Raw genomic sequence first — 14,020 nt, 5'->3', positions numbered from 1 at the left:
GTACCTTAAGAATAAGGGTGAATGAAGTATCCCAATTCTTTTGCAAAATTTTGCAAGTAGAGAGAGCAATCTGCACTTCTGCTAATAATTTGATCATGTAATCAACCACTGAGAAGTTCTGATCCTAAATCAATGTCTTGCAATGAGAAATATGTTTCTATATTATATCCATTATTGGCAAGATCATGTTCTGAATATAAATTAAGGTTTCTCTTATTCTTGCTTCTTTTCTTAGAAGTTCTACCTACACTTCTGCTAGATATTTCACCTTAGTGTGATGAGAGGAGCTAGAAGAGGGGTCAGCCTACAACTTTGATGCACTAGATTTCATGTCAGCATCAATCTTACTTAGCTTCTCCTTAATTTCATTGTTAAAACTGGACATATCACAAATTTTTGCAAAAAGTGATGTTGCATTATTAAAGGAATTTTAAAAATTGCTCAAAAATGTGGACAACTCCATTTGTTTGATTGCAAACTACTAAGAAATATGCTCTAGCACTTTCGTATCAAACTTCCTTTCAGCATTTTCAATTGGGTTCTCTTGTCAAGAGGAGTCCTCATTATATTTTTGTACAACCTCTTCTAACTGAATCAAAATATGTTGAGTGGAATCCACTTCAATACCTATCTAGCATCTGTAATTATATTCTTGGAATTTTCAATTATTTTGTACTCCTTATCCCTTTCAGACCTTAGCTGCTTTTGCATAGCTTTCTTCTCTATGAGTTGATTGGCTAGTCTCATTTCTTTAATAGTAGTAGTCTCGTGGTCAATCTTAGGCATTATTATCTTTGTGTCTAAGTCAATTTCTTCTTCAATTTCCTTTCCAATGATTAGAAGTTTCAATGGTTTCCTTAGTTTTACTTCAATGATTATTGGTTTGACCTTTGGAATAGACACAATAGTAGAGATAGAAGGGCTAGAAGTGAAAAATGGAATAGGGCTTAAGGATTGAATGCCAATAGGAGTACTAACTAGACTAAAAACTAAAAGACTTCCACAAAATGGTTCCACACTCAGTAGAATACTTATAGAAGTGTCTGAACTAACTAAAATCAAAGTAGATGTAGACAATGCAGATGAAAACAAAACTATAGTGCTTATTGGAATTGATAAAGACAAAATTGTAGAACTTATTGATGCACAAACTGAAGATGCAGATGTAGAGGGAGCTAACTTGGTAGCTGAAGAGGTAATAGTCATCTCTATAGATGAAGTGGTTGATACTTCTATTGTAGGCACTTGGAGCTCGGAGGTGATTGGTGAAGATTGAGAAATTAATGTTGCTGTTGTGCTCACAATTTCACTAGTAGAAGTTGTCTCCATAGATGTGACAGTGTGTGGTGGAGTGTGAGGAAGAGATGCAATATCTTCTACTGCAATTATGACTGGATCATCTTCATCATCCTCTTCCTCCTTGTCTTCATCCATTTCTTCTATCTCCTCCTCCTCTTCTACCTTCTCTTCTTCTTCCTTTTCCTTCATTAGAGCATGCAATTCACCTTCAGTAACTATGATGGAAGGAGTGTTGTCATCATCATCATTATCATCATCATTACTATCATCATCTTTAATTATAACAATTTCTTCTGATGGCTTGTTGAGATGATATACATCTTTCCAAACATTTGAGGCATGCTTAACTACTCATTCTATGCTATTCATTTATATAAAGCATGAGTTAAGCTTTAGAATCATTCAGTCTTCATGATGTTTCATTGCCTTCTTTACTTTAGCATTAGTTAGATTAGGTACTAACTATTTAAGTTATTGTTCAAAGATCTCTTTAATAGTTTGCACTATGTTCTCCCATCAAACTTGAATTTTGGCAAAAAGATCTGCATGGATTTGAGGTTGCATCTGAGCATGGGAGTATTTCTAAATACCCATTTTTTCCATGACTAAGTCCTCAATCTCTTTCTGCTCAGCTAGAGATCGAGTCTCATACTTAAGAACTTTGAAGTTACATATTCCTACTCCAACTCTTAGCTATTTCATCCTTTCCTCAAATATAGGTGGAGATCGGATAAACACTAGTTCACTTTTACCTTTCCTACTTCTCTTGGAGAATATTGCCGTAGGTTTCTTCTGAGGTTTAGTGATAATCACTCTACCTTTCTTTCTTGATGGTTCCTCTTTCTCTGATTCATCTTCTTCACCTTCATCAAATTCCTCTTCTTTGTCCTCACCCTTGCCCTTGATAAACATTAGAGGACCTTCAACTTTCTTCAATTTTGCAATCCTCTTCTTGCCTCTGCTGATAGCTTGAAGAATCTTGATACTGAGCTCCATCCTCTTCTTGGCTCCCTCATAAGTACCAAATGCAGGAAGATTTGGATTGGCTAGCTCATTTATAAAAGCCTCAATGATCTCTCTAGCTTCATTAATGTTAATTTCATAGGGCAATGGTTTTACCCATGTCACTCTTCGTATGACTGCTTGAATTTACACTCTATCACAGTCCACCATGAAGCATATGTCATCCTTGTAGTCTTCCACAAGCTTGGGTGGGATTTAAAATCTATTATTCATTTTCTCTTTGAATGCCTCAAAGTAATTATCCAACACCCTTTCAAAGTTTTCACCCATTTCTTCAATAAATTCATTTATTTGATAAAGAACAGGGGTTTCTTTTCTCCATACAACTATGCCCTTAGATGGAAAGAATTTTTGAACATAAAAGAATAAATAGGTAAGAAATGAACCAAACTTGAAGGAATTGTTCTTGGAAGTCTTCAAACTTTCAATTTTTTTGTTCAATTTCTTCAGAAGTATATCTAACAAATCAAATTCAAGGTTCTTCTTTATAACCTTGTATGCCAGGTCAACTGCCTCACAAGGAACACTATTTGACTAACTCAAGTTGTAAATTTTATGTGCAATGATATAAATGTCAAACCTAAGCTCTATGTCAGTGACATTGTTTAGTTTTAAACCTCTACCATCCCATTCAGCTAGGGTTTTCTTCTATAGTTCCTCCTGACCTAGGGTTTTGGTTGATTTGGCCTTGCTTAGTATTGGCAAACCCGTAACCTTATGTATCATCTTCTTTGTAATTAGAATGGGTTGTTCCAACCATAATTGACCATTGTGAAACTGACTCAGTATGTATCTTATCCACTTCACTTGGAAATTTCGAGGCATGTGAGGGATATGAGTTAATCCGTTGACTTCCAAATGTTTATGCTCAGGTTTCAAAACTCTGTCAACACACATTTTAGCTAGGGCAGTATCCATTTCTAATGTCCTTAATTCTTGAACAAAACATTTAAAGTGAGTTTGTATGTCATTAATTAGGAGTACCTTGGGAGGAATTTTTGACTGAGCTCCATATGGATCAAGTGACTTAGCAATGGCCATAATGATTTTGAAGTTTGGCACTTTCCATTTGACACCTTTAACCAGCATTTCAGAACCCTTCTTTGGTTTAGTGCTACTTCCACTAGTAGATGCCATCACTGCTCGGTAGATGATAACATTCATGAAGATTTTGCTGCTAAATCACTCAAAAACACTATAATTCTCTTTCAAATCACTCTGTTCTTCGAATGATGTGGATGCAATGAAAAATGAAGTCAAAATTGCCCCTTTTGTTGAGAAATTTTCATAAATGCTCGATGCCATTATGACATAGTGCATGATAGACTATCATCCACTGGCCTAACTCTATAATAGTATCAACTCGGTGAACAAACTAAATTTGCTTTGTTCCCAACCTCGCTCGGTAAGGTCTACAACCAACTTACCTTAGTGGATTCTGATGTAGCTCGACAAAGGATAGCCTTTCTATGATTCCTAGTGTATCTGAAATACTGATTGGATCATTTGCATTCCTCATATTTCTTGGAATTTCTTATGATTTTCTTGCTGAGTATACCTCCAACTCATTCTTAGGAATTTAGTTTGACGGGATGGGGTCACCCACTTCTTAAGTGACTTCACTACCATGATTTGAGCTAGAATCCTCAGTAGATTTAGGAATCTATTGCTGCCTCATTTGTTTCCTTATATTGTCAACCTTTACTTTCTTTCCATCTTCAACTTTGCCTATATTCATGCATTTTTTAGCTATATGACCGAGTTTAGTGCATGTGTAACACCTTATAGTAGTATCTTTCTTTCTTAGGTGGTGCCTTGCACAATTTATGCCAATGTGTCCATATTCTCCACAATAATGACATCTGCACTAGGTGTTGTAGTCCCATCCAAATATTGCCTTTACTAATTGTTCCGCTAGGTTGAATGATTTGGATCTACATTGAGATGCCTTGTGACCATGCTTTTTGTATTTGTGACATTTACCTTTAAATTTTGGTTTCTCCTTGCATTCAATGGCTTTGTGACCATGCTGATTGCAATTATAGCATTTTCCATTGAATTTTCCTTTTCCATTTCTCCAACATTTGTTTGATGTATGACCAATTTTCCCACAATGATTGCATGAGGGTTTTAGATTCCTTTTCACACCCTACTTGAAGATTCAACTTGTTCTTCATTGTATCCAAGTCCTGCTTTTCCTTTTTGCTTATGAAGATTCTGCTCATTTTGCTAAATCAGTTGATTCATGTCTTCTTGTGATTTCAACATTCTTTCATTGATTTATTTTTTAGTATTTAGGTCATTCTTTAATTTTTCAACAATTTTCTTTTTAATTTTTCAACAATTTTCTTTTCACGTCTTAGTTCTCTCAATATTCTTTCATTAATTTCCCTTTCATAATTTAGATCACTTCTTATTCTTTCATTCTGTGCTTTGAGAATCTTGATTTCTTCATTTGCTTTAGTGATTTGATCAATGAGGTGTTCATGCTGATTCGATTGATTCTATTCTTCATTGTTTCTTGCCTCCAAGTCTTTATTTGCCTTATTCCTTTGTTTCGATATTTCACATAGCCTAATTGATTGGGTTTCTTTCTCTCTTTTGAGTTTTCTTACTTCTTTCTATAGAGAGCCATTCTTTTCTAGGAGTTCCTTGATTTCCTCATTAGCTTCATCCAAGCTCTTTGATGGGAAAAAGTCTTCAATCTTCTCTTCAACATACTGATGGTCATCCATTTGTCTTGCAAGTTCCTTCCTTCTTTTTAGGGATTGGGAAAGGTGTTTCTTTACTTCTTTGAGTTGAGTTATGGCCATTTCTAGATCTAGCTTTTCATTTTCAATTGCCTTATCAAGTCTAAATATATCCATTTCTCCTAAAAACCACAAAGCTCTGATACCAATTGTTGAAAATATTCAATATATGATAGGTTATTGAGAGGGGAGGGGTGAATCAGTAACCTTAAATTCTTCTTTTGAATTAGTCACAAACCAATCTATGCTACTATATGCATTAATACTAAAAGTTAAAACATTCATTACAGAAAAGAACACAATATTTTGGTGACCCAAAAACCTTCCAAATAGAAAGTAAAACTGGGGTGGGGATGATAGCCACAAAACTTCAATACTGCAACATAAATTTGGCTGGTTAAGGATTACATTGACCACTTCTGGTGATATGCCCTATTAGGAGCACAAAGGACTACTAGGTCCACTTTGTTAGAGGATTTGCAAACATACAATGAAATATGCACTCAGTTAAGAGATTTGTACAAAGACTGTTAAGTCTACCTTGTTGGAGGATTTAGAAAACTGATTCACCTATTAAGATGAAGTAGTGGATCTACATACAACTGATTGCTGATAAGATCTTTTTTGCACTGATCACCTCTTTTGATAGATATAACTTTTCTGCTTTTGTATTAACCTTGTTGTGTTCCTTGAACTGCTATTGATAATCTTTCGCTTATACTTCTCATTACTTTTCTATCTCTTCATACATGTGATATCTTACAATACACCTTACATATATACCTTTCAAATTTACAAATCTGTAAGGTCAGCCAAAACATAAGTGAACAAATACATTACAAAGTCGGCCCAATAGTAAATAACTCAGGTTCACTAAATTGACTTGGTGACCTTCTAATACACGATGTTCACTGCATTACTCGGCATCATCATGTACTTGGTAGAAGTGAAGGCTCAGTCCATACTAATCACCCGATGTAGTTCTAAACTCAGTGACCACAGGTGACTTAGTAGATGTAGTGTCACTCGGTAGATACTCAGTTTACATTGCTTCACTCAGTAAACACTAATTCTCCCAATGCTCGGTTTACACAAAATTTGCATAACACAAGCTTGCTGCTCAATGGACGTTGTGAAGCTTGGTAGACACTATTGATCTTCATATTGTCTGTATTCGCTTGGTAGCCACTATCTGCTCAATGTAAATTTTTGAACTCTTCAAAGCTTGGTTAATACTAGACTGCTCGGTAAGAGTAGAGAATTAAGTGCTGAGCTCAGTAGCTATACTGATATGGATAAGTGTTGTCACTAATGGCAATACTGACTTAATGCCAATAGCACTTAGTGCCTTCTCTTCTTCATCCTTGGCCATGATAAGATAACTATTTTCATCCTATTTTTGACTCATTCTTGTTGAAGTATCTTCTTATTCCTTCTTCACAAATGCAAGATTTTTGGTCATCTTCTCATTATCTTCCATGAGGTCTATAATGGCTTCTTCAAATTCATCTAAACCACTTTGTTCTTCTAGATGATCAATGAGCTCTCAATCATGCACCAATTTCTTTTTTCTTATTCAAGGAAACATTTAGTTTCTCCTTCAAACCCTCAATGGAGGTGAGAGAAGTCATCAATCTCATTCTTGATGGGGCCTATTCTTGTAAAATGTAATAATAATTTATATATTTATATATGTATGTATATATATATATATATATATATATATATATATATATATATATATATATATATATATATATATATATATATATATAATATGTAAATATGTTAATAATAATTTGAATTATAATTATATAACTGATAAATGATTTATACCAAAGGTTCATTTCTTTTATAATTGTGAACTTTTGTTTAATTTTTAAGATTTAATTAATTGTTTTATAAAGTAAATGAAATTTAATTGTTAGTTTGGTGGGGGACGTTTTTAAACAAAGATTATAATTGGAAGATGGAATTTAAGAAAAAACTTTTATTCATCCAAACATACAAAATGTTCCTCCAATTCATTCTCTAAACTTGGAAACATAAACCAAGATCTCTACATGTAAATTCAAGTTTGTAAATTTAGCAAAACCAAAACATGTGTTTGCATTGTGTATTCTCTATGCTATTGTTTTGGGTTTTTGGGTTGACTAGTGTTGACTAGTTATAGGACGTCTACCAGAGACTTGGGGGTTATGTGATTGTGATGTCATGATGATGTTTTAATCATGATCTTTATAAACCCAACCATGGTCATGTGATGGAATGCTCTATGTATTAGTTGTAATTACTGATTGTTATAGTTGAGATTCTTATGTATGAGACACTTGACTTAATCATTTTTGTTCATCGATCAATTATCCTTGGTTATTTTCTAGTCGCAATGATAGGAATGTAAAGTGGATTTATTATTCATAATGTCATGTTGTGACATGCTTGACTCAACCATTTTTGGAGTCTTCGATCAGTATGATTGAGATATATTTTGGTTATTGAGAACCATTGGATACTTTTGATTATCAGTGATACTTCAGTTGCCAATTGAGAGTTGTTGTGGTCATGATTTTCTATGAATGTTTGCTCATGGAGATTTGATGCTTTTATGCATATTTGATGATTTTATTATGGATTATCTTTTGTGATTTTGAGATTTATGATTCCATGAGCTTAAGGTAGGATATATGCATGTAGTTTTGGGAAGTGGCTTGCAATGGGGGCTGGGGTCTTAAGAAGCTGCCAAGGTAACTCATTGTAAGTTGGATTAATAAGTGATAACATTCACACCTAATACTAATTGAATGAACCTAAAAAGATAAGTGTTTCATTCTCGCCCATGCCTTGAGTGCTTGTACAAGCTAGGATGGGAGTAGTGAGAACGCATGGTTGTGACCTTGCATTCCGTAGTATGCCTCGTCAGTATGAGAGGATACTAGTGGCCACATGAAATCAGTATGGACCCGTGGAGTTTAGCTAACTGCCAGGGTAACTTGTACATGATAAATGCGATGACACTTTTTCGCTTGCATAGTAGGTTCCTACATGTCATTGTGTGCCTCTGGGATTAGATGTCGGATTTTGTGTCTGGAACCTTTGAGTTAGTATACTTTTAAGATTCCTGGACTTGTAGAGATTTATGCTATGTAATTTTGGATAGTTTGTTTGGGACTTGAGATTATCTCCTCAGCACGGTGGGAGTGGACCACTTAGGTACCACGCGGTCGGGTGGTAGTGCATTTTCCACTCTTATCATTTGAGATTCATTGAGACATCATGGCTGATGCATCCTTCATGATGGTGGATATGTATCCTTTCATTGATGATTAGCATATGTTAGATGATGTTAGCTTATGCTTATATTTGTATGATAGATTACTTTTTACATATGATGTTGTATATGTTAGGAGTGACATTCCTACTATGTTAATACCGATGATCTCTTTGGTGATTTGGAATGTTATGCACGGAGGGATGGCTAGGATCCACGATGGTCTAATGATGCTATTAACGGTTGGGCAAAACCGTGCACTTAGTTTATTATGTTTGATCCTCTATGATGTTGTATCATGTGATTATTGTTACTTTGATGTATCATGGATTAGAATAGGATGATGTACCTTACTCTACATATGTATATTCTTTTGAGCTTGTCATACCATGTGACATGTACAGTGGATGATTGAGCATTTGAAATGTAATGTATAAACATTGAACTTATCATTATTATTTCATGTGGTTGTTGTACTAGATGGATTCATGTATGTTAGTTAATTTGGATGTAATTCAACATTAAGGGATTTTAAAGAATGTAATCTGTTATGTATGTTATGTTTACTTTCAAATGAATTTTGCTATTGCTTCCGTTATTATGCATAACTTATATGTGGTATTTACTTTCATGTTTAAAAAAAAAAATGCTACCAAACTTAGTGGAATTCTAAGTTAATTCTTTGGATCCCTTGGCGGGGCATTACATGAGTCACATTTTCAAATCTTAATTTTAAGTAGTTAAATGTCCATTTAACATTTAAAACAAAAGCAAAAGCCTTACAATATTCCATATGTTGACAAAGTTAGCCCTATCGACTATGTTTCTCTCTCCTATTTATCTATAGAATCTATATAAGACAAAAAAAAAACAAAAAGCCTTAACATATTCCATATTCCATATTGACAAAGTTTGACAGCAACTTTTTGTCTCTACTCTATATATAGAATCTATATAAAATAGTAATTGTATTACCAAACGTACACTTTCAATATAAGAAAAGGTCAGGATAAAAATAAATAGCAATATAATGAAGATAGGTGGATTATAAACTTTACAGGCTACTACATCAAGATTTTCTTGCCTTTGCAATTCGTAAATAGTAATATAATGAAGATAGGTGGATTATAAACTTTACAGGCTACTACATTAAGATTTTCTTGCCTTTGTAATTCGTTATTATAGGTGGATTATAGGTGGATTATAAAATATTGTCTACTGCCTTTGCTTTTGTTTATGAACGCCTAAATAAAAGGCAAGAACATTGTTCTTCACGAATTCTCAGGTAAATTATTGTTGTCTGGACTATAATCAGATGCAAAACATTTGAGTTTCCCTAAATATTCCATCTTTGTCTTTTATAAACATTCATCACTATATTTGAACATCAATCAACATGAGAAAATCAGATTATTGTCATTCATTCACTCCGCAAAATGGGATCTCTTAATCTTTTTGTCATCCCAATTTTTGCTGCAAACTTTGCAACTACCCGTCAACCAAATATTGCTGCAAACTTTACAAATTTTCCTAAGTGGCGATTGAGAAATTCAAAATATAATCTTTCCACCAAATTTGCAGGTAATATCAGATGAGCATTTTGTGTTTTTTCGTTTCAGATCAATGGACAATGCAAAATCAGTATTTTGTTTTAGACCAGCAAATGAAGTTATTTTTCTTTCCAGATTTCCATTGATAACATTATGGGACAGTTTACAAATAATTTTTCCTACATCCAAAAGTAAGAATTAATGTTTTGCTGATATTTTAGTTCTTTACTAATACTTTATTATCATTTATTCACAGGATCTTCTATGGCTTATGTTTCTTATTGTAAAAGATCATATCAGGTTGTGAAGTCGTCAAATGCAAGTACACTCCTTGAAACAGATTCTTCCAACGTAAATATATAAATATCTAGTTTCACGTACTTTTGTTTTATTATTATTTGTTTCTAATGTCATGGAATCTGGAGTAGATTTGATTTTCACAATGATTAGAATACAAATATACTAGATATTTACCAGTGACCATATTCATTCCTGAAACAATAATAGTAGATGTGTACATAAATTTATTTTTCATTTTTATATGTATTTCATAAGAATATTTTTATATCTATGTTGGATTTAATATTTGTGCTTTTGGTTAATTTGGTAGGTTGTTCATAAGAATAGAAAACAATCCACCTCTACTTTTGATTATAGAGATGTAGACATTATGAGGATAAGAGTTTTATTTTCAGAAATTGAAAGGGGACATGCATATGTTTCACCTTATGATACAGCTTGGGTAGCCAGGGTCCCCAGTTTGGAGAACTCTCAATTCCCACAATTCCCACAATGTCTTATATGGATAATAGACAATCAATTGTCTAATGGATCTTGGGGATTACCAAACTTGTCATATGTTAAAGACAATCTTTCTCACACGTTGGCATGTATTATTGCTCTTAAAAGATGGAATCTTGGCGTAGAAAATGTGAACATGGGTAAGAATTAATTTGAAACACAAGTCCATTTGTTAAAATTTTCTTTTCATTTTATTGTTAAAAGAATATTTATTGACATGTCCGTATCAAGATTATAAGATATACATTTATAAGATTTTAGATCTCTTTTTATTCTTGTATAGGTTTGAGGTTTCTAGAAGAAAACATTGGACAAATAGCCAATGAGGATTGGTACAGTCCCATTGGATTTGACCTGATCTTTGCAGCAATGCTAGAGGATGCAAGAGACCTATGCTTAGACCTTCCTTATGATTCACCTCTTATAGAATTGATGCTCATGAAGCGACAAGAAACCCTTAAAAGGTATTTTTTTTCAATTGGTTATGTAATTTAATAATTTTGACTTCCAATAAATGTTTTGATTTTTCTTATAGTTGAGCATTTCTTTCACTATTGCAGCATAAGAATAGATCATCTGGATACATATAAACCATCCTTGGTTTTCACCATTGAGGGTATTCAGAACATTGTTGATTGGAATAAAGTGTTTAGACATGAGAGCAAAGATGGATCACTCTTTCATTCTCCCTCTGCAACTGCTTGTGCTCTAATGCATACTAGAAGATCTAGTTGCCTTGCGTATTTAAAGTCGATGCTAGAAAATTCAGAAAATGGAGGTTTGTTTCTTAAAATTTTGTGCGTATGATTTGGTTCAATTTTATGGTCATTGACATTAAACATACATTATTATGTTGTTGCAGTGCCTAGCGTTTATCCTATAAAGTGGATGGCTGGTCTTTCAATGGTGGATAGGTTGGAGAGGTTAGGTATAGCAAGACATTTTGAATGCGAGATAAGACATGTACTAGATAATGTCTATAGGTAATTCATGGTTCAGTTTCTTATTATGATTGGATTTTATAGTTTTATACTTAGCTTCGAACTTTTTCTGACATCAATATATTTATAATGGATAGATGCTGGATAGAGAACGAAATAATCCAGGGAATATCACCAACATTGGACATAATCAATAGTTCTCTCAGTTTTAGAATCCTACGATGGAATGGATATGATGTATCTCCAGGTCTGTTTATAGTTAACTTTTACATTGATTGCCTTTCACTGTTTTTTCAGGCATGGGTAGCAATTATGGTTGATATTTAACTTTAGTCATCATGGCAGTTTCAGTTTCAAATAATAATGGACTACTAGAATTTAGAAATACATAGATGCATCACGAATTATATTTTTTTTCAAACGAATGAAATTAGTCATCATGTACAGATCTTTTTATGAAGTATTTGAATGATGGAAACTTCCTACAATCTGGAGGAGAGAGCAAACAAAATGTCATAGCTATGTTGAATTTGTACAAAGCATCTCAATTGACGCTTCCTGGTGAGAGTGTTTTGGAAGAAGTAAAGTTTTTCTCTCAAAGTCATCTTGTCAATATTAAGAAGAATATGACAATGGATGTAAAAAATCAAGTCAACAATGATCTTCAAAAAGAGGTAATTATGTTATAATTTACATGCAAATGACAAATGTTTTAGAATATTCTTTTCATTTATATTTTCATGGTTGGATTTATTTTATTTAGGTCGATTATGTACTGGGTGTCCCTTGGGTGGCCAGTGTGGAAAGAATAGAACATCGAAGATACATTGAAACACAAGAATTTGATGATATTCAGATTGGAAAGACCTCCTACAAGTAACTTTTAATATAATTTACTTTTAAAATCTTGCGTATACAACCCTTTAATTACCATTTTTTAATATAATAACAACCTTCTGACTAGGCCTCCTCATGACAAAATCCTAATTATTGGACCTTTCGGTGAAATTGCAGGATTCCATGTATTGGAAATCCATGTTTTTTAAAATTAGCTAAAAGTGACTACAATCTTTGCCAAACAATATTTCAAGAAGACCTGAAAAGATTGGAAAAGTAAGTATACTTCTTTGAAATACAAGAGAATCAACAATAATCATATAGGAAGGCATGAAATTTAATATAAATAATTTAATATTATTTAGATAATCTTATTGAATAATATTTTATGATTAACATTTTGTTGATATTAAAATTTAATCTATATTAATATTTTAATTAAATTCATCTTTTTTATTCCAATCACATTCATATGTTAAATTAAATTGAATCACATAGAATCTTTTGAAAAATTATATGATGAAACCTTCATACATTAGTGAAAATACTATTAGTATGAAAACCTTAAAATTACATTAACAAAAGTCTACATTGATGTCTGCAATAATAGATGGTACGTAGATTCTAAACTCGGTGACCTAAAATTTGCTCGACAAAAGCTCATATTTGCCTACTTCAGTGCTGCATCAACACTTTTTAGGCCCGAAATGTCTGATGTTCGGATCATATGGACTAAGAGTATACTTCTCGCCCTAGTAACAGATGATTTTTTTGATGTGGGGGGCTCCACTGAAGAGCTTGAAGGCTTTCTTGAAGCTATTAAAAGGTAATTTTATTATGACTTCCTCAAATTCTCAAGTGACATATATATGATGACTTTTTATAATTAATATTTGCATGGAAGTCATTATAAAAGAATATTAGGTATATGAATGTTAGATTTCAGATGTACATTTTAAATGTTAATACATTTATATCATTTATTTCAAGTATTAATAATGATTTTTTTGAAAGCTAAAAGTTTATATTTCAAATAAATTAATTGAACATTAGATATCATAATCTTCATATGTAGAAAGGAGTCACTAATTAATTGCTTCTACTGTATTTCTATTGCAGATGGGATCCAATAGAGATTTGCAGTTGTTCAGAGAATGTAAAAGTTTTGTTCTCAGCAGTATACAATACTGCCAATAGTCTCGCCCAAGATGCTTGGGCTTATCAAAACTGGGATACCAACACCTATTTAAGAAAGACTGTACGTATAAGTTTTAGCATAAACTAAAATTTATGTTTCAGAAAAATCTATATAAAGTACCGCTAGAAATATCTTTGTCAAATAAATTGAACATCCCATTAGAGTGACCCTAAAAAATTCATGTATTATTCCATACAGTGGTACATGTTGGCAAGGTCAGTGATGAAGGAGGCTAAATGGACTAAGACCGGAGATAAACCATCAATGCAGGAATACATAAAAAATGGAGAAATATCATTTGGTGTTGAACCCATGATTTTTGGATCAATGTGTCTTTTAGGGCCTGAAATTTC

The 14,020-nt window shown here is 33.0% G+C and overlaps 1 protein-coding gene across 6 annotated transcripts in view; it reads left to right on the top strand.

The window, feature by feature from the left end:
- The first annotated feature begins 9,358 nt into the window (after positions 1-9,358).
- LOC149561715 (ent-kaurene synthase-like 1) overlaps positions 9,359-14,020 on the top strand; it is a 5,552-nt gene continuing 890 nt past the window's right edge. Inside the window, exons 1-13 of one of the 6 annotated variants that reach the window (XM_089825271.1) lie at positions 9,359-9,921; positions 10,147-10,208; positions 10,501-10,831; positions 10,975-11,155; positions 11,252-11,469; positions 11,554-11,674; positions 11,770-11,879; positions 12,080-12,306; positions 12,396-12,508; positions 12,647-12,745; positions 13,080-13,295; positions 13,589-13,727; positions 13,866-14,020. The exon at positions 13,866-14,020 is cut by the window's right edge and continues 91 nt beyond it. In XM_089825271.1, coding sequence (XP_089681397.1) covers positions 9,777-9,921; positions 10,147-10,208; positions 10,501-10,831; positions 10,975-11,155; positions 11,252-11,469; positions 11,554-11,674; positions 11,770-11,879; positions 12,080-12,306; positions 12,396-12,508; positions 12,647-12,745; positions 13,080-13,295; positions 13,589-13,727; positions 13,866-14,020 — 2,117 coding nt within the window. In that variant the 5' untranslated portion in view covers positions 9,359-9,776. Of the gene's footprint in view, positions 9,922-9,987; positions 10,242-10,500; positions 10,832-10,974; positions 11,156-11,251; positions 11,470-11,553; positions 11,675-11,769; positions 11,880-12,079; positions 12,307-12,395; positions 12,509-12,646; positions 12,746-13,079; positions 13,296-13,588; positions 13,728-13,865 lie in introns of those variants that run through there. The other 5 variants (XM_089825270.1, XM_089825272.1, XM_089825273.1 and 2 more) reach the window with 5 other exon arrangements.

The sequence above is a fragment of the Cupressus sempervirens genome, chromosome 4 (assembly GCF_028749045.1).
Source record: "Cupressus sempervirens isolate cs-2001-9-10 chromosome 4, ASM2874904v1, whole genome shotgun sequence".
Classification (NCBI taxonomy): Eukaryota; Viridiplantae; Streptophyta; class Pinopsida; order Cupressales; family Cupressaceae; genus Cupressus; species Cupressus sempervirens.
The sequence above is the reverse complement of the archived record's forward strand: the minus strand, read 5'-3'. Positions and strand labels throughout refer to the sequence as shown.